Source organism: Cydia pomonella, chromosome 14, assembly GCF_033807575.1.
Source record: "Cydia pomonella isolate Wapato2018A chromosome 14, ilCydPomo1, whole genome shotgun sequence".
Lineage (NCBI taxonomy): Eukaryota > Metazoa > Arthropoda > Insecta > Lepidoptera > Tortricidae > Cydia > Cydia pomonella.
The window spans coordinates 10,340,350-10,360,919 of NC_084716.1; the positions used below are offsets into that span (position 1 = coordinate 10,340,350).

The 20,570-nt window shown below is 37.4% G+C and overlaps 1 protein-coding gene across 1 annotated transcript; it reads left to right on the forward strand.

Annotated features, from left to right (window-relative positions):
- The first annotated feature begins 12,311 nt into the window (after nucleotides 1-12,311).
- LOC133524881 (zinc carboxypeptidase-like) lies at nucleotides 12,312-20,347 on the forward strand. Its single transcript, XM_061861025.1, has 6 exons — nucleotides 12,312-12,622; nucleotides 12,954-13,344; nucleotides 13,780-13,864; nucleotides 14,582-14,784; nucleotides 18,509-18,593; nucleotides 19,906-20,347. The coding sequence occupies exons 1-6, from the start codon at nucleotides 12,339-12,341 to the stop codon at nucleotides 20,163-20,165; spliced, it is 1,308 nt and encodes a 435-aa protein (XP_061717009.1). The 5' UTR covers nucleotides 12,312-12,338; the 3' UTR covers nucleotides 20,166-20,347.
- The last annotated feature ends 223 nt before the right edge of the window (nucleotides 20,348-20,570 follow it).

A 20,570-nucleotide genomic window follows, 5' to 3' on the forward strand; every position in this document is an offset into this window, starting at 1 on the left:
TCATGTGCAAGAGGGCTCGGGCTATAGTCCCCACGCTAGCCCAATGCGGATTGGGGACTTCACATACACCTTTGAATTTCTTCGCAGATGTGTGCAGGTTTCCTCACGATGTTTTCCTTCACCGAAAAGCTAGTGGTAAATATCAAATGACATTTCGTACATAAGTTCCGAAAAACTCATTGGTACGAGCCAGGATTTGAACCCACGACCTCCGGATTGAAAGTCGGACGTCATATCCACTCGGCCACCACCGCTTTATAGATTAAGTATACATAAATACTGGAGGCGGACTAAGCATTTCTGGGGCCCATTTCTCGAACGGTATTAGACTCATAATATTCGTCCAAGAACTGATCGTATGGGTTACCATGGCAACACACTAATAATATTACACTAATACCGTTCGAGAAATGGGTCCCTGTTGGGACGTTACGGCTGCAGCGATGACCCACTGTGGGCTAAAAAGCGGCCAATAAGCAGACATTGGATTTTTTTTGTGAAAAACCTATTTAAAATGAAAAGCGACTCCTTGGTGAAGATCGATTTAGACATTAACTCAAAAAGTCGACGAGACGAGGTCAAAAAAATGGATACCGCCCCTGAAATGGGGGCGTAAAGTAATTTCGTTTGGGATCCTGTTTACGAGATAAGACGTACGTCCGCACGCTACACATACATCGATTTAAAATGTTTTAGATCAAAGAGCCTCTTATGCGAGGTTGCTGACGTATAGCTTATGATTAAGCGAAATATTTTAAAAGAAAATTTTATGAATATGATGATAACATTCTTTTTTCAATCAGCAGTAGGTACCTACATATGTAATTATGTACTTAAATTTACTATCGTGACGATCAGATATGCTGAATACAGAAGGATCGAGCTCCAGATATAACATACTATGTCAAAGGATTTCCATGATATTAATGTTTCTATCGTAAACGAGATGTTAATGTGAATTCATGTAAATGTTATTGCTATTGCATTGAGATAGCGATCTATTAATGAATCCCTTAGCAGACTATGCCCATGTCTGGATTTAGCTAACGTAAAAAAAGCCTACTATGGCTACTTTAACTCAATACTAACTTATGGTATTGACCTGTGGGGTTGGGCTGCGGAACGTGAAAAGGGAACGTGGAAAGTGCGCATCATCGCTGGTGTAAGTTGGGATCATCCTGCAAAAGACTTGTTCAGAGAACACAATATATTAACTTTACCCAGTCTTTACATCTTGGAACTGGCTAAGTATGTTAGGTGTCACATTAACCACTTCCATACCAACGCTGATGCGCACGGCTCCATCACGCGACGGCGGCATGACCTGAGCTTGCCACACACACGACTGGCTAAAAGTAAAAAATGTCTTGCCTTCATTGGGCCGAAAGTTTATAATAAGATCCCTACGGCAAATAAGCAGGCCCCGAGTTACGCTTCATTTGTACGACAAATGAAAACAAAGCTAGTTAAAGACGCTTTGTACACCATCGACGAATTTTTCTTGTAACTGTAAATGTATAAACAATAATTGGAAATGCAGCATAAATTATAACCTTGAAAAGTAAATAAGCCTATGCTCAGGGCCGGATCCGAAACGCCCTAATTGCGGCAAAATTATTAAATCTATTAGATACATGTAACCTGTAAATATATAGTGACGTATAAGATGTAAATTTTATGAATAAAAAATTGAATTGAATTGAATTGAATCCATTCTAAATAGTGATTCCATTCTAATATGAATGGTAATTGCCAAGCATAAAAACTGCCTTGGGCAAAATCGTGAACAAAACCTAAGTATAAAACCGAATTGCCCTGACACAAATTGTAAGTAAACGTTTAAATCTTAAAACGTCTGATTTCTGAAACGCTGGCATTATCTAGGAACTGTTGTGCAATGTCTAAGCACAAGTGGGTACTATAAACTATAAGTGTACTTGCCCACGTGGTCGTGGCTTTTGTAATAGGTTGGGGTCGCTGTGACAGCGGTTTTATTACTGTGTATATGTTTGTATTTTTGTCATTTTATATATTTTATTTTGTGGTATGATATATGAAAATTATGACTGTTCAATACATAATCTTAATGTTGACATGCATGAAGTTGAATGTAGCGATGCAGTGATTAGGGCTAAAGGCCAAAGGTAAAACAAAAACTTCAAATCTTAAAGCGATACAACTAACTAAAAACAGTAAAAACTAAACAGCAGAATTAAAATCTTGTTACATATAGAGGAATTCCTAGTTGCGATTTTTCCATACAAACGCTCTCGACTGTTTCCTCCCTGGATTTTTAACCTTTTTCAAATAAAATCATTGTCTTCAATATCTGTGCCGCTATGTTTTGCTTTTTTTGGATTATTTTATTTTGAAGAAACTTACAGCGCCTCGAAAATTGCAAAAACGGCTCAATTGAATTGGCTGCAAATAAAGTCGCAGTATACAAATATGACAACAAATATCCAAAAAATCAAAACATAGCGGCATAGATTACTTATTTTTCTCGCAGTTTCCAAATTTCATAATGATTGGTTCCGTTTTGGAGGAGAAAACAGTCGAGAGCGAAACCTCGTTTTTGAGTTTTTTGCGTGGGAATTTTAGTCCGAGCTGCAGTTGCTCGTATCGCACGCACGCACTCCCGCCCAACGCAGCGCGACAGAAACGTAGCTTCAAAAAATCGAGATTTAAAAAGTTGCTCAGCTAGGAATTGCTCTTAATAATAAAGATTTCTTACTATCCGCTGACACTGAAACTCAACACGTGTTGCATAACAGATTGAAACTGAAGACTTAGCGACTTAGAATACTTACTTCCCAATATTTACGAGATCTGACGATACGTTCATTCTATTCATATTAACCTTTTGAACGCCAATAACGCCTAAAGGCGTCGTAACTAGGCGTGCCCACAGCGCCATGGACAACTATAGGTGTTATGGCTTACGCTGTCAAAGTAACCTTAACACTTTCAAGTAAGGTTTACATTAGCTCGCTTGCGCCCGTGACCCTGGCATGTGAGTGATGTTTTTGTTTATAGCTTCAAGCGTTCAAAGGGATAAACTAGTCGCGGGAGCTCGGGAAACTTTCTTAGATGGAAGAGTTGAACTGTATTTGAAAATTTAATTTATGCTGAACTTTTGATCAAGAAGGGAAAAGTATCGTTCTGGGTTTTTTTTTTGGATTTTCCGCCCAAAAGTCCAAAGAGTTTTTACTATAGGGTCTACCACTTATCACAGAAGACGGTTAATAAAGAATTGGGCGCTGATTTTCTAGTAGGTAGCAAAGCAATGTTTTTTGCAGTTTTAAAAAATGTTTACTCCTTTTTGTTCTTTAATGATCGTGTATCTTTTGACACAAATCACATTCGTAACCTGTTACATAATCAGAATACGCATCATTGCCTCCTTTATAAATCAATGACTGCAATATTTTAGTAGCGTAAATTTCAATGTGTAAAACATAGCTAAGTTTGTGGTAGATAATCCAATTAATGTTTCATCTATCAAACATATCATAAAGTCGCAAAGTAATAGTACGTAATTATGGAACATTCATGAAATGTCTAGATTTTAAAATACTCGTAACTACATTCGTAAAGCACACTAGTGTACACTTTTCAATGGAACTTTACATCTCATACTAACTGCCAAATAACTTCATAAAAGACATTTAAAGCCCCCCACACTGTTAACTATAGTTTACTTAACAATTTGTCACACTGCGCCAACCCACAACAATTACACAATATTAATAGCTGCAAGTCGTAGAAAGTAGAATGGAGCCTAGTTTGCCAGCTGGTCTCAACCAGTTGCATAAAGGCTGATTTACGGGTTTCACTGCAGCTTCGAATGCCGATACTCATAGACTACTTCCTGAAGACGCCGCTCCCTAACCCCAGCCTTCAGATAGTTGGGCTTACTTCTTGTATTGTCCGCACGGTATTTGACGTAAATTTGGCGCACAGAGAGTTTTTGCGCAAAGTTTATGTTCGACCGCCGTACTCCAAATGGGAGCAGGGCCCCCCGGGCTCCCTTTTATTCTGTCCGGACTTTGACGCACTGAGTTTGGCGCACTCCTGTGAGTTTGGCACATATAATTTGGCGCACGGAATTTAGCTCATGGAATTTGGCGCACCCCAGTAACTTTGGCGCACAGTATCTTGGGCTTGCCTACGTTCTGACCTGCTGATTTCCGTGGTCTCCCTGTATTCCTGCTGGTCCCTATTCTGAAGCACTAGTGTCTGCCTGCGTCTGTGTTCGTAGAATTCGTAACACTGGTTGTAAAATCGTTCAAAATTTTACCCCACCGTATTAAATGAATAATGGTTTTCACAAGAGGTTTTCTTCATCAAAGAGTAAATTGTTTTTAATGCATAAGTTCCGAGAGACTCTTTACCAAGTCTTGTGACCACATACCTAATTGCTCGGCTAAAAGTGCAGTACCAAATCATTAATTGTTTCTATGGAAAAGCACAAAAACCAAAGTCAACAATTTAAGATTTTTTTGATTGAAATTGGTTTTGCTTAGTGTGTTTATGCTAAGTTATAAGTTCACAAATAATTCGCAGTATAACCTATCTCTTCGACCGTCTCGTAAGGCATATGACTATTAGTAGGTATAGAAGAGACAATCGGTTGTGATTGCGTCTCAAATGTTTCATCTACCAAGCAAGTGATCTGCAGCCGATACTACAAGCGTTACGCAAGTAAGGAAAATAGGTTGTTTAATTAAAATTGTTCGCGAACTTCCAATAAGTCACTTTGCGAAGCCTAAACAGTTCCAAGTAAGGAAATTTTAGACTACGAGTACATGGGTATGTTATTTGACCTATATATGTGTTAATATTATAGACGACCTAGTCTGGCCAGACCTAATTACCGGTTTTACAGGACAACTAGTTACATTGGAAGTACTAGGTAAGTAGAAATTGTTTTGGCTGTGAATTGTCTAAATTAATTATTTCATTGTACTATTTTTCCTGTTTGTTTCCCAAGTTTAAATAAATAAATAAATAAATTGAAAATACAAGATACGAAGTTAAAATACGGGACAGGCCGTTTTTTATTAAAAAGAAACATTCATTAAAAATTCATTAAATTAATTTCTTATTTTCGCGAATTAGCAAATATTTTTTGCTTTAAAATTCATATGAATTTCTGCAAAATAACGCCTGATTACAATTGGTAAATTTCTTAATTACAGACTTAGAAAAAAACATTATTACATATAAATTGTTTTTATTCACAATAACAATATACATAATGGATATATACAGATGATTATTATAACTAGCTTATATCTAAAATAGGCCCTTGAGACATTGTACCAAGGATGCTGGCGGCATTTCCTCGTTGTATCGTTAAATTACATATTATATGCTAGTGTTTTAAGATTCAACAATCATAAAAACTCTTTACAACACAATAAAGTCACCGGCAGTAATGACCACATGATGCCACGGAATTTGTTATAAATGAATGACGGATTCCAATATCACTTGTCCATAAAATGGTTTACGCCCGTATTTATGTCGGGCGTCGTAAACCCGTAGGCGCTGATAATGGTTTTTAAATAAAAACAAGATGGCTGCTTTAACGATTTCGGAGATCGGACGACTTTAAGGTGCCGTAGGTTCAGGGAAATTATACCGCTTTTTTATATAGCAATACGCCTGCCAAAAATGTAATTAGGAATCTTGAGGATTTTCTCTAGAGACTTCCGCGATTCGGATCCTGTTTTTTTATTTTCGCTCGATGGAAAAAAATCACGAACATGGGTCTAAAACTCACATTAAAAATTTGTAAAAATTTATGTACAGAAGCTAAAATATGAAAATTGCTTCTAGAAATGTGCGATTTTATTTTTTAAAGCTTACAGCAAATTAAAATTCCAACACATGGTATCCGCGATTCCGCGCATGCACATCCATCTCACGCTTACGCTCAGTGAGAGTGAGAGAAGAACACGAAACTACGGGGCCTTAATATCTCTGAAGGATTCTTTGCAATTTTTTAACGATATACTATCATTAGGTAGTTTATACAGCGTGTATTTTTGATATAAAGACCACTATTCTAAGGGTAGTTAGTATTTTGCTTATTCGGCACGCATTAATACAGGATGTTTATTTAGTTACAGGCAATAATTTACGGGCTGAATATATAGGTCATATTAAACGACTTTTACTATGAGACCAATACCGAAATCGCGAAAAAAATTGACTCTCTCATAAAAAATTACAAGATCGTCTGACCTTGCCAAAATGTACATATGAAACAGGTAAATTATTGCAGGTGACTAATTAAACAGTGTAGTTACTCAAGCACATCATTACTTACTTCTTCTACATTCAAAACGTTGCACTTACTGACGAAACGTCACAATTATCACTAGTGATGAACGTGTACGAAATACATCGCCGCACAAAAATATTGCCTTTGTTACATATTAAATAGCTAGTGACATAACTGAGAGATTTGACGAACAAAATTTGAAACAGAGGTGCGTTTTCAGAATGATATAGGTAAAATGTTAAAACCCGTGCGATCGCCAAATCTTCCGTTGCAGCTTTCATATCTTTCGTTTCTTGCTCATTTCCTGACTTTACCCATCTTGAATAACATTTCTTGTCATCACAGTCACGAAAACCTCATTGGTCCCCCGCAAGCCGCACGTCTTTCCGCGTACCGTACCTATCAGTGCTGTTTGCATATCCTCTCAAAACTCATTTGTAATCCTTCAGACGTCATAACCTTGCACTCGCATTTCTGTGAAATTTAAACTGAATTCCGTACTAACCCGGATCCGTAGCAGCTGACAATCCAATTTCATCTTGGACTCTCAAGGGTCGTAGCGGATAGATGAAATCCTTTGGATTCCACGCGTATTCTGCTTATATCTGTACGAGTTCGTAACATTCTTATTGGATTCACGAGTACGCACGTCGAGTAGGTTTTGGATGAACCAGTTTATTCGGATCCGTAGAAGTTTTGTGTAATCGGAGACTCTTATACTGGTTTGTCTAGAAGATTGGTTGGCAAGCGTTTGGATTTAGGCCCCTGTACGTAAAAAGGTACCTATATATATCTTTATATGAGATTCGATGTTCGCGTGTGGGAATTTTTGTAAGAATCGTAAAATATAACTAAGTTTTTGGCAGAGTTCGATACGGGAACGAATTCATTATATATCTGAAGTGTGAGGTTTTGTTTTTACAAAGACACGTTTTTTACGTTACATGAACTAAGCAAGTATAATTTTGTTGCGTGCGATATTCAATCCGGAGGTTACGGGTTCAAACCCCGGCTCGTGAGTTGGAACTTGAAAAATGAGTTCTTTGGAACTTCTGTACGAAATAGCATTTGATATTTACCAGTCGCTTTTCGGTGAAGGAAAACATCGTGTGGCAACCGGACTAATCCCAATTAGGGCTAGTTTACCCTCTGGCTTGGAAGGTCAGACAGAAGGCAGTCGCTTTCGTAAAAATTAGTGCCCACGCCGATTCTCGGGATTAGTTGCCAAGCGGAACCCAGACTCCCATGAGCCCTGGCAATAAGCCGGGTTAAACGCTAGGAAGAAGAAGATATGTATATTATATGTTGTACGCAGAGAGACGAAGCATGAACAATACATGACAAATCTATGTTAATTTACTCATGATTCATGAATGACAAGTAATTTACTTCTTTATTTTTATTATGCCGCTAATTAAAGATAAGATTCAAAAGTAAGCGATAAGTAACATTATTCAGATATAGAATTAATTTGTAGGTCTCGATTAGACATCACCTATCTAATTAAGCTGCGATAGCAATGTCATTTTTTGTTTAGCTCGAAAACGTAATAGTTTCTACTCATTTCGTTTGGTGCGAAATACAACCACAGCCTGTATATATATGTAGTTGGTGTATTTTTTGCATACTGAATGATTTCTCAACGTCGGGAGCTAAACATATAAGACGTAGTATACGTAAAAAAGCTTGCTATTTTGCATATTTCGGCTGGTTTCCGACTTTTTGCATGAAGAAGCATTTATTGCATTATGTGGATTGTCCTATAATAAAAGTTCTTTACCTTTAGGAGGTTGAATACACCAGGTACATATGAGGTAAAGGAAAATGTTGCAGATTCACAACTTATTCCCAAGAGTTGAGAGAAAGGTTACGTCACACGCGGATTTATGTCCTAAATAAAGTTTCGGGACTATTCGAAAACACAAATCCATTCCTTCCTGTTTCATTCTATTCATTTCTAAGCAAAAATCATTAAAACCGGTTTGTTTTTTTTGGTTCCTTGGGATATATTTTATAGTTTGAGATGATACATGACGTCATGTTACTGTCATGTATCATGTATTTTCCGCATTATGTTAGTCAGTATACTGTCAGGCCGTAGATGATTGTAATTTAGTTTAAGGTCCGATCGGAATGGCGTAATCTTAAGATTAAAAGTCCCTAAAAAAAGTAAAAAAAAACATATACAATTAGCGTAAGAACATATATACTACGTCATATTTACACAGTGGAAATATAAACAATGTACGATTACTATGCATAATTACCGGACATAAAAATATTCTTGGCAAAAAAAAAAATGTTTAACAAAATGAACAGTCGATAAGTCTGTTATCAATAAGTCTTGTAGTTTTAGATGAATACATAGAAAAGTATAAAATGTGTTGTAACATATCGAGAAGTTTAAATACTCTAAATCATTTACAAATCAATAAATGTTTCTTATAAGTAGGTACATAATATATTTTAAATTTATAAAATAATTGCATGTTTTATGGTGTTCCTAGTGTTATATAACATGGTACGACTGCAACAGCATGACAGTATTAATAGTGTTTTATTATGTTGTCCCTGTCACGCAATGTTATATAACGTTATATAACCGCCAGTGTGGGGGCACCATTATCAAAGACTATTCATATCTCAGGTTTCAATCCATCTGAAATAAATGTGGTAGTCTTACTACTTACTACACGTGATATTCCAATATGTCACCGAGCACGGACAAGTTGCACTTACGAGAACCAGTTTAAGGAACAGACACCAAAATCTTTTATTGTCAGGCAACAAAAGTCCAACTACAAACACATACCTTACAGTCCAACATAGGTCCATATTATAATTAAAAATAATTTTGTTTTTTTACTGCGTCTCCAGTTATGATGTTCCCATGGAACCGCCTTACACCCTTCGGCCAGAACTCCGCGCTCACAATGGTTCCCAGCAGCAGTCACGGCACGCACACTATGAACGCCTGAAGTGCATATAATGGCCCGATCGCAGCTGGAACACCCTCAGCTCGTAACCGGTCTTCTTGCGAACATATTCCACCACATCGAGAGATACTAAGCCCTCTCAGTATACTTACGCTGACATCTAAAGTAATCTTTTTTTTATACCTATTATAAATGTATGTAGTCTGTCAAGCAAAGTATGTCAGTAGCAATGTACAGCCAAGTGAAGTAGGGCAGCACTCAAAAAGCAGTATTGCGTTGGTATTGCGCTAAGAAAAACAGCAATGTACATCGAACCAAAACATGTAATTATCATAACCTCATTTTACAAATATTTACGATCAACGAGCTTGATTGTACTTATATTGTAGGCGCTTTGACTTTGCTTAAGTTCATGCACAAGCTTATTTATGTATTGATATTTAATGGTGACAGCAGAAATTTCACTTGAAATAGCTACGATTCATGTAAACAAACATGATGGCTGTCATTCGCTATCCATATTGCACAGATAAAACACAGATGACATGCGATTTTGGAATTATTCGAAAACAGTGTTGCTAACCCGCGATTTTCCAAATTTGCCGCCTTTTGCTACTGAAAAGATTTGCTATTTTTTGACATATACTTGATCAAAGTATATGTCCAAAAATATATCTCCTTAAAACCTAGTCTCGCTCACGCTCGGCCTAGCAGCGGGAACACAGCAAGTGCAATCCGGTCCGATCTAGTTCTTGAAGAACCCTCAAGAGAATACCCGTGTCGTGGGCCGACTATTGGATCTGGATATGTTAAGCTTGCTTCAAGAGGGCGTTATTCACAACTCTTGCTTGTACGCACCAGTATTGGGTGGACTTCAGAGTAAACATCATATGGACCGGCATATAACTATGCCATATGGCGCCGCATACATATTTGTGCAGTGCATGGCATGACGCCATGAATAACGATTCATAAACACGCTACAAGCGTCAATTAGCTATTAATATTTTTTCTCAGTCTGTCATTTTTACTAAGGTATTTGTAAGAAAGAGATAAACCATAAAATAATTAATTAAGACTTGTAAAGTTTAAGGGTGTAAATCAATAGTCATCTTTCTTCATATCCTCTAGATAAACAAGCTGATGACAGCGCTTGGTGGTGGTTTAAGGGTAAGGTGTGCAACTTTTTAATCAGAGGTAGAATGAACCTTTTTAGAGTTCCGTACCCAAAGGGTCAAACGGGACCCTATTACTGAGACTTCGCTGTCCGTCCGTCCGTCCGTTCGTCCGTCCATCCGTCCGTCCGTCTGTCACCAGGCTGTATCTCATGAACCGTGATAGCTAGACAGTTGAAATTTTCAAAGATGATGTATTTCTGTTGCCGCTATAACAACAAATACTAAAAACAGAATAAAATAAATATTTAAGAGGGGCTCCCATACAACAAACATATTTTTTTGCCGTTTTTATAAATAATGGTACGGAACCCTTCGTGCGCGAGTCCGACTCGCACTTGCCTGATTTTTTTTATAGTAGTATGTAGGAAGACAACCGAGCAGACGAGCGACTGTGCCAATGAGTACGAAACTCGAAACGTATGTACGAAAGAGATTCCTATATTATCTTTAATTATTTTACTTGTTTGTTTTAATTAGTATTCATATTGATATGTGTTGTATCCTATTATTGTATGACTATTATAATTTGACATGCTTTTTATTCAAATCTTTTTATTTTAATTGTATTCATTGGAAACTGTATACAACATTTATCCTACCTTTTTTCAGAAAAGGAAATGTAAGGACCCGATTTTATTGGTTACCTTACGGGCGATTACACAACGTTTAGTAAATCATCTGGTTAGATAGGATAGCGAATGCTTTTGAAATTGAACCCGTTATTAGTTCTAGAGTATCGGATACCTAGCCGGCGATTGAATTTCCCTATTTGTGATAGCCGAGCTCAAGGTAGCTCTGTTTTACTTGGTACCGTGATTTCAATGATAAAAATCGAGATATGGACTTTCGAAATTGGGTGTTTGAAATATATCCAAACTATGGAGGACAACATTCATGATATTTAGCATTAAGGCGCTTTTCACACTGACGTTGCAACCAGCTGCATTTTAGTGTGATTGAGTCTTTTCTTTATTCTTTCCTGATAGAGCAATCAAACATTAAAAACGCAATGTAAAGCTGTATTTTTGTAGGTATTGTTCGTTCTTTGAACGCCTTGGGAATGTCGAAAATCCATAGTTTTTTTTAATAAAACTGCAAATACTAAAATAGTCTGAAATATTTGCAGGTTTTCGCAAACAACGCAGGGAGCTCAATTTTTATTTGCTTGCAAAACATAGTTTCACATTTCTCTAAGGAATACAAATAACATATCAAAATGCAGCTTTACATTACCCTTTGCGTTTTAGGAGTTTTTTAGTTATTTGACTGGTTCTTCATGGTGCATTCGAACTTTACAAATTGATCTCAACTTAACATAATTTTGTTTGTAAGTACAAATTTCGAATACGTATACATAAGTATTTATTGGTATAAAGAAAATTCAGGTGTTTCTACTAAAAAAAGCGCTGGTGGCCTAGCAGTAAGAGCGTGTGACTTTCAATCCGGTGGTCGCGGGTTCAAACCTCGGCTCGTACAGTCGAGGTATTAAATATCGATACGGACAAAGTGCCAAAAATATGTATACACGACCTTATTGCCTATACATTAAAGTAGTGTGTACATATTTTTGACTCTTTGTCCGTGTCGTTATTTAATACCTTGACTGTACCAAAGAGTTTTTCGGAACTTATGTACGAAATATCATTTCATGTTTACCAGTCGCTTTTCGGTGAAGGAAAACATCGTGAGAAAACCCAATAAGGCCTAGTTTACCGTCTGGGTTGAAAGGTCAGACGGCAGTCGCTTTCGTAAAAACTAGTGTCTACGCCAATTCTTGGGACTAGGCTCCCACAAGCCGTCGCAAAAATGCTGGACAACGCGAGGAAGATGATGATGTTACTTCTAAATAAATATTATAAATAAAAACACAGTTATAAAACGTCCGCGATAAATCAGCTTATCATTAATAAATGGCTTTCCGCAATGTGATCAATGATATATTTAATACTCCAAGTTTACCTTTCAAACAGTGTGTTAAGTGAAAAATTTCGATATGACAACTACACTGTGTTTAAAATTCATGTAGAAAATTCGGAACAAGTGAAAGTACTACGTGATCTCCAAGACACCGACTTTCGGTTTGATTTCTGGACGTACCCCGAACATTCGTCAAAGTTCGTGCAAATTATGACAAGTCCGGAGGATAGAGCGGATCTGCTGAAATTATTGACTGAAAATAATATGAATGCTGAAATCAGCATGAATAATGTGCAAGAGTAAGTAATTATACAATAAAAAGAAATCAGTGTTTTTCGACCGGTTGCCAACCAACTGGGATAGTTTTTGTTTACAAAAATTTGCTTATTTTAATAAGCAAATTTTTGTTCTTCATGTACCCACAACACAAGCCTAATAAGTCTTATTTAACGTAATAAGGGATTTCATTGATTATTTTTAGGTTATTGTATTATGATCAATGTTCCTATTATGTGTGTATTTGTTTTATTTACTGGGTAAATTAAGTTAAGTGGCATAGATACTTAATATCACGTTAGAATCTGTTATTTATACAGATGGCACAGATTTAATTTTTGTTTACTATTTTAGGTTTATCGACAGGCAAACTATAAAACGTTACACAAGAAATATCATCGGAAGCATGACGTGGGACGCTTATTACAGTCTAGATGACATTTACGCCTGGATCGATGACGTAGTCGCACAATATCCCAACGTTGCCACAAAAGTCATCGGGGGTCAAACTTACGAAGGTCGTGAAATAGTAGGAATTAAAATCTCCCATGGGGAGGGCAAGAAAAATATCTTCATAGAAGGCGGAATTCATGCCAGAGAATGGATTTCGCCGCCAACAGTTTGTTTTATTATTTATCAGTTGTTGACCAGTCCGGTTCAAGAAATCATGGCAGCTGCTAAAGATTATGACTGGCACATTTTCCCTGTTACTAACCCTGACGGATATGTATATTCCTTTGAAAGCGTACGTATTTTTACTGACTGATGTATATTCCTTTGAAAGTGTACGTATTTTATGACTGGCACATTTTCCCTGTTACTAACCCTGACGGATATGTATATTCCTTTGAAAGTGTACGTATTTTATGACTGGCACATTTTCCATGTCACTAACCCTGACGGATATGTTTATTCCTTTGAAAGTGTACGTATTTTTACTTATTTTTAATAGTTATTGATACTGAACTAAATATTGGAAGCACGTACCAACAAACCTTACAGATTTTTTCATACAGTGACGTCATAAGCATAAATGATGAGAAACTACATATTTTGTTTTCAATATTGGTTGAATTTATACTGTTAATGTAGTAAAATTTCATCTGGAGCAGCGCATCCCTTAGTTTATAAATTTATTCACAGTGGATGAGTAAAAAAGTAAACATGATTTTTTTTACAGGAAAGGTTTTGGCGTAAGAACCGACGTGTTTTCAACAACGGCATCGGAGTAGACTTAAATCGAAACTGGAACAGTAACTGGTTGGGTACGCATTTTCCTAAGTCTTTTATTAATTATTCTACAGCTATGAAGCCGCTGGTCCTGGGTTCAAATCCTGGTAAGGGTATTTATTTGTTGTGCACCGATATTTGTTATAGCCACGAGTGTTTTCTATGTATTTAAATAATTGTATATTATACCTATATAAATCTTTATCTAAGTACAACACAAGCCTTATTGAGCTAACTCTGTTAATCAATTTGTGTAAAATGTCTTGTAATATTTATTTATTTACTTCATCAGCATCATATTAATTGACTTTTGCAATATTACTTTAGTTTACAATACTTAATTTATTTTGTATTTTTCTGGAATGGGGTTGGCCGGTCGAAGTATTAAACAGATGGCGCCATCATAGCTTGCCCTGTCAATCCCTAGAATTGTGTCAAATTCTTGTTTTTTTTTGGAATTTTGTGACTTGGATTCCAGTACTTTAAGCCAAATCTCATAGAACAAAACTAGAGACAGGGGCAAGGTATGATGGCGCCATCTATGCAAACCTTTGACAGTTGCCAACCCCATTCTGATAATAGACATGGGTGTAATAATATTATCACCTTACATAAAAATATTTGTCATTTAGTACCTTCTTTGCATGCTTTGTTAAGCAGAATGTATTCGACATTTTTATATTGTAAGAACTTGTTTTGTGTATTCTTGCAAAAGAATAAATGATTTAATTTAATTTAATTAATGATTTCAGTACATGGTGCGAGCACCAGCCCGAGCTCCGACGTCTACGCCGGTCCTGGTCCATTTTCGGAGATTGAAACGAGGTCCATGGCAAGATACATGAGGGCAATTGGAGACCAAATGGAGGTGTTCCTCACATTCCACTCCTATGGACAAATGCTGCTGCTGCCTTTCGGGAACACATCTGAACCTCTGGCAAATTATAATGAAGCGGTAAGCTTACTCTTAGTTTAACGCATTCACAGCCACCGACGCATATATGCGTTCACCGTCATACAAGTTTGTTTCTAGGCCACGCCCCCTGGCAGTGAATGCGTTACGGGGCCGTTTGATTTGGAAAATTGACCGGTTTTAAGAGTGCGCTGGGCGCAATAAATACTAAATGAAGACTTTCCCGATAAATGTATGAATGTACTTTATCCGTTGATTTACGAAAATACCATACATTAGTGTAACTCAGAGTAAGATTTTTCGGACATCCTGTGAAATCAATTCTGCACCGTTCGTCCAATTCCCCGTTTAATTTCGCTTACTTATATCATACAGAGAGGAAACTCACCTATCTATTCAACAAATTTAATCACTATACAGTGTGTGTCTTTCATAACGACACTAATTTCAAGGGCTGAAAGTATAAGTCCTAATGAACTGAAATTAGCATATTTAGTTAAAAAATAAAAAATAAAAATTTTCATACAAATTAATTGGGCACGCAATGTATCAGTAATAAATTAAACTTAACAATTGTCATGTGATTTCATTGAAATTTCGCTCTTAGTGACATCCTGACACCTATCACAATTACCTACATCTTACATGTCGGTGACACTTTTGATTGACAAGACCGTCAAAAATCTTGACAAGAGACCTTGTTCGTAAAAAAAGGACTTAACCGCCCTGCTATCGCGAAACACTTTGCGAAGTTTCTCCTCTCTTTCTCACTCACAAAAGTTGCTTGAGGAGAAACTACGCAGTGTTTCTTGGTCAAAGTTCGATTAAAAATAAAAAAAGATTAAAAAGTTTTTATTTATTCAAAAAATAAAATCAATCTCTGCGATTCACTCGTCGAAGATGTTCGATGTGACGTCCTTGCCTTTCGATGCAAGTGTTGCATCGGCGTATGAGAGACTGATGTACGCTTTCAAAATTAGTGTTCTGCTGAAGTTTTTGAAACGCGTCAGTTATTCTGTTCCGAAGATCTTCAACAGATATTTGTGGTTTCGAATACACTTCGTTTTTTATGGCCCCCCATAAAAAAAAATCTAACATCGTGAGGTCCGGTGAACGGGCCGGCCAACGTCGAGGCCCAAATCTACCGAGCCAGTGGTTTTCAAACATTAAGTTCAAATGATTACGCACGCGAACTGCTGAATGTGCCGGAGCTCCGTCCATTTGCAACCAAGTCAGCTCCCGTGCTTCTTCTGGCAACGAATTGAAATAATTAGTCAATGGACCACTAAGCAATTCCAGGAATTTTTCGCCATTGAGATTTCCGTCGATAAATACTGGACCTATTATACGGTCACCATGAATGGCTGCCCAGACGTTTACAGCCCATCGGTATTGATGACCGGTCTCTCTTAGTACACGAGGATTTACTCTTGCCCAAAAGTGTGTATTTCTCTGATTCCACACGCCGTTCCGAGTAAAAGTACTTTCATCAGTCCATATTACTCTTGAGGTAAATTGGTGGTCGGTATTGTGTTTGTTCAATAGCCAGCGACTAAATGTTAAACGTGGCAGCAAATCCCTAGGCAATATTGCGTGTGCCTTCAAAAATTTGTAAGGATGCTGCAAGTTTTTTTTTAGAATCCTGTGAACTGTTTTGTGCTTCATTTGAAAATGTCGCCCGGCATTTCTTGTACTGCATTCTGGATTTTCAGCAAAATGTTCCAGTATAATTTCTTCATTACGAACATGAAGACGGGGTCCATTTGCCAACGGTTGGATTCTCCCAGTAATGGGCATGTCTTCCCGGACACGCTGCAATGCACCGACTATGACTCTGGGGTTTTGCGGAATTCGACGATTTGGAAATTGCTCCCGATATAATGTTAACGCTAGTCTAGCATCTTGCATAGCTTCGCCATACTTTATAATCATATCCGCTAATTCTTGCGAGGTATAAGGCGATGGTCGTGGCATTTTGGAAAGATAATTATGACATGACAATTTCATGAAAAAAGTCACCTAAATATTTTACATCAACCTACCTGCATCCTGTCATACCAGCCAGTGCAGTCAAAAGATTGGTGTAAGTAGGTAACTTTGTGTTAACTAAGAAGGCGGATTCAGATAATTGTTTCGTTTAAGTACCGATTGATAACTTCACATTGATTGGGTTGAAGTGTCAAGATAACATCGAGTTTGTTGATCAACACAGACATTCCTAAAAAATTTAATAAGCATGTTTGAAGTAGGTAATGTGATTTCTAAGAGGTGATAATAAATGTATGTGCAGTGATTTTTGGTATCAGTCTAGTTCGGTGAATAATGCGATTCATAAATGTGGTGGCTAACAATAAGACACAGAAAGATTTGTTGATGTAAATTTGTTGTGCTAGTGTGGTCAAAATCGCGTATGTTTTAAATTGCAGTGTTTTCTAGTAGTGAATAATTCAGTAAATAAGTTAACGTGGGCAACAGTTCCGAGTTACTTAATGTTTTGATCGAATTTAAATGGAAACGAAACTAGCTCTTCCTCTCTGAAACGTCAATAAATGTTTGCATTACATTGCTGCTCGAGATTTTTTTTTTAAATTAATTACTCTTAACTATAAAAGGCAATCGTTATATTCTTTTGATAAAACTGTTAACAGCACTTTAAACTATCGTTACTTAAAACCAATGTCGTTATGAAAGACACACACTGTATAACGAAAAAAATTACAATAAATAAACATCAGCCCTAAATTAACAAGTGCCTAAAAATCAGGCCCCTATTTCACCATACCGGCTGTCGTTATTTACCAACCTATAAATGTATAGTTGTCAGTGTCAGGATTCAATTGTCATGTTGATAAAATAGGCGCTAGGGGCCATAGCCAAGATTACAGTCATAGATCGGAAAACACATTGAAAAGTAAAAATGTATCAGAATGAAAGACGGGAACGAAATGTCGAGTGATCAATTTCTAAGGCACATCGTGATATTCGCGATATTCTTAGGCAAATATAAGCCATATCACGAAATGACGGTGTTTCGTGATATGCCTACGTATTTCATGATCTGGCCGATTTTACGATCAGCTGACGACATATAAACACCGTAATTTAATTATGATATTCCTGTATACAAACTCATATATGGAAACGAGCAGATGGATCGCTCGATGGCAAGCAATTACCCTCGCCCATGGACACCTGCAACACCAGAGGGGTTGCAAGTGCGTTGCCGGCCTTTAAGACTCCCCGGCAAGCTCGGCCGGATTTCACCTTCCCACATACAAAAGAATTTCATTCTCATTTAAAAACTACGTGTTGGATTGTGATGAAACTTTGCGCATGCAATAATATGAGATATATTTCGTTCTGTAATTAATTTATATAGCTCCAGTTCATAAAACAAACGAAATAGAGCAAATTTTTATGAAAAACTTAAATTCGCTGTATTTTTTAAACTATGGTATCTGAAGCTACATAAACTAATTACAGGACCAGATATACCTCATGTGAGATATACCTTATCCTATTGTAAGTAAAAAGTTTCAGAGCAATCTACTTAGCTAGTTGTTTTAAATTGAGAGCGTAACTATGTTTGTATGGGGAACTTGCTGGGGGCCTTAAGAAAATAAATATTCCCACGCTCTTTTCTTGATAGTTTGAAGGTCATATCGCTTCCCAAATACCGCGGTCGATAGTTCATTCCATAGTTTAGCTCTGCTTAGGCAGGAATGTTATTAAAGCGTCTATTATATCAGGGTTTTTAAATTTTTAGATGAACATTGGTCGTCGTGCTATGGGTGCTCTCTCAGTCAAATACGGGACAGAATACGTCACAGGCAACATCGTGGAAGTTTTATGTAAGTACATGGTTAATTAATAACTTCTTTACCTATAAGAATTTGACATAACGATAAAGATAGTTTATTATTCAAGTAGGCATATTACAATGCGCTTATGAACGTCAAATAAAGCTACACCGGCTCTAACCCTACACCTCTGACCCGAGAAGATTTAAATCCCCCTCATTTGGAGGAGGGTATCCCAAATGGACCGGCAAGAAACTAGGCGGGACACATCTTTTCAAAACATTACATCTTATAACTAACATGCATTAAATAAGAAAAAAAATACAATGTAGATTACTATAGAAATAATGCAATTACATTTAACTACTATAGCTATTAACTTGTGTGTATTTTAAGATTTTCCTTAGGTACTCCATATTTTATTTTAAATGGAGAGGGGAATAAAAATAAAAAGCGCTGGTGGCCTAGCGGTAAGATAAGAGCGTGCGACTTGCAATCCGGAGGTCGCGGGATCAAACCCCGGCTCGTACCAATGAGTTTTTCGGAACTTAGGTACGAAATATCATTTGATATTTACCAGTCGCTTTTCGGTGTAGGAAAACATCGTGAGGAAACCGGACTAATCCCAATAAGGCCTAGTTTACCCTCTGAGTTGGAAGGTCAGATGGCAGTCGCTCGTTAAAACTAGTGCCTACGCCAATTCTCGGGATTAGTTGCCAAGCGGACCCCAGGCTCCCATGAGCCGTGGCAAAGTGCCGGGACAACGCGAGGAAAAAGGAAGGAGAGGGGAATAGTCGGGCATAACTGGGCATTTTGGCTTAAGCTGAAACGGAGAAACGCTTTGTTTTGCGCTTCATGCTCGCTCGACCAATTGTAAGTAGGAAAAGGGAGTTAGCAACTACCTAAAATAATCCACTGCTGTGAATGAAGGAGTGTTTTACTTTTACCAGGCCGCACTAATCTGGTTGAGTTTCCCAAAGAATCTGAGTCAAGGAGCATCTTCACGTTCCCTAGTGTAAATTTATTCGATATCGTGACGTGACGTACGCGTTTGCGTTAAGTCTCATTTTGAATGGGATTTAGAAACAGCGCGCCAAGCGGGACGTTTTGGAAACTCAAAATCCCATACAAAATGAGACTTAACGCAAACGCGTACGTCACGTTTCACTATCGAATAAATTTACACTGGGGGTACTGAATATATCCCAATTAGTTTTGGTGTTTCATTTGACGATGACTCATTTTGAAAGTCCAATTTAATTTGAACCTTAAAGCCAAACCTTAAGGTTGAAACTGTGTAAACACATACGTGGTCGATAAATGCGTGGAAAAGGGTAAAAATAAAGATTGTAAACCGTTTCAGACGAAGCCACAGGAGGCACCGACGAGTGGGTGAAGGAGCATCTTCACGTTCCGATAGTATACTGCTATGAGCTTCGAGACCGGTTCCAGTACGGCTTCGTCCTGCCACCAGAACAGATCCTGCCGACGGGACTGGAAACCATGGACTCCGTCGTGGATATTATCCATCAGATGAGGCGGTTTGGCACCATGGCGAGCGCTGGAATGGCATTTAGAGCGTCAATAGTACTGATTCTGGGAATGGTCATAACATTTTTGTAGTGTGAAAAGTGGCTAAGATTTGAATGGCAAAAAAGGGTGGCCCAATCCCATCAACATTTTGCCATAATTAAAAATGTTAAGGCGCTTAGCACACTGGATGCGATACGAACACATCGAGATACCTTGAAAGAGCGTTTAATCGTTTTTTTTTTTTGGTAAAATAAATAAATCGGTTAAAAATCTATATTTAGTTTAATTTGTTTTATGCTAAAAAATTTATAATTTTTAGGCTTCGGTTTTTCGTTGACGCGGTGAGCTTGCTTTTGATAGGTATAATTAAATACTCATTTTAAACTAAACAAGAAATTATTATAATGTAGGTAATGCTAAAAATTACAATATTGTCAAGTACGAAAAAGGATTTTGTTAATACTATATCGGTGGTAAACAAGCATATGGCCTGCC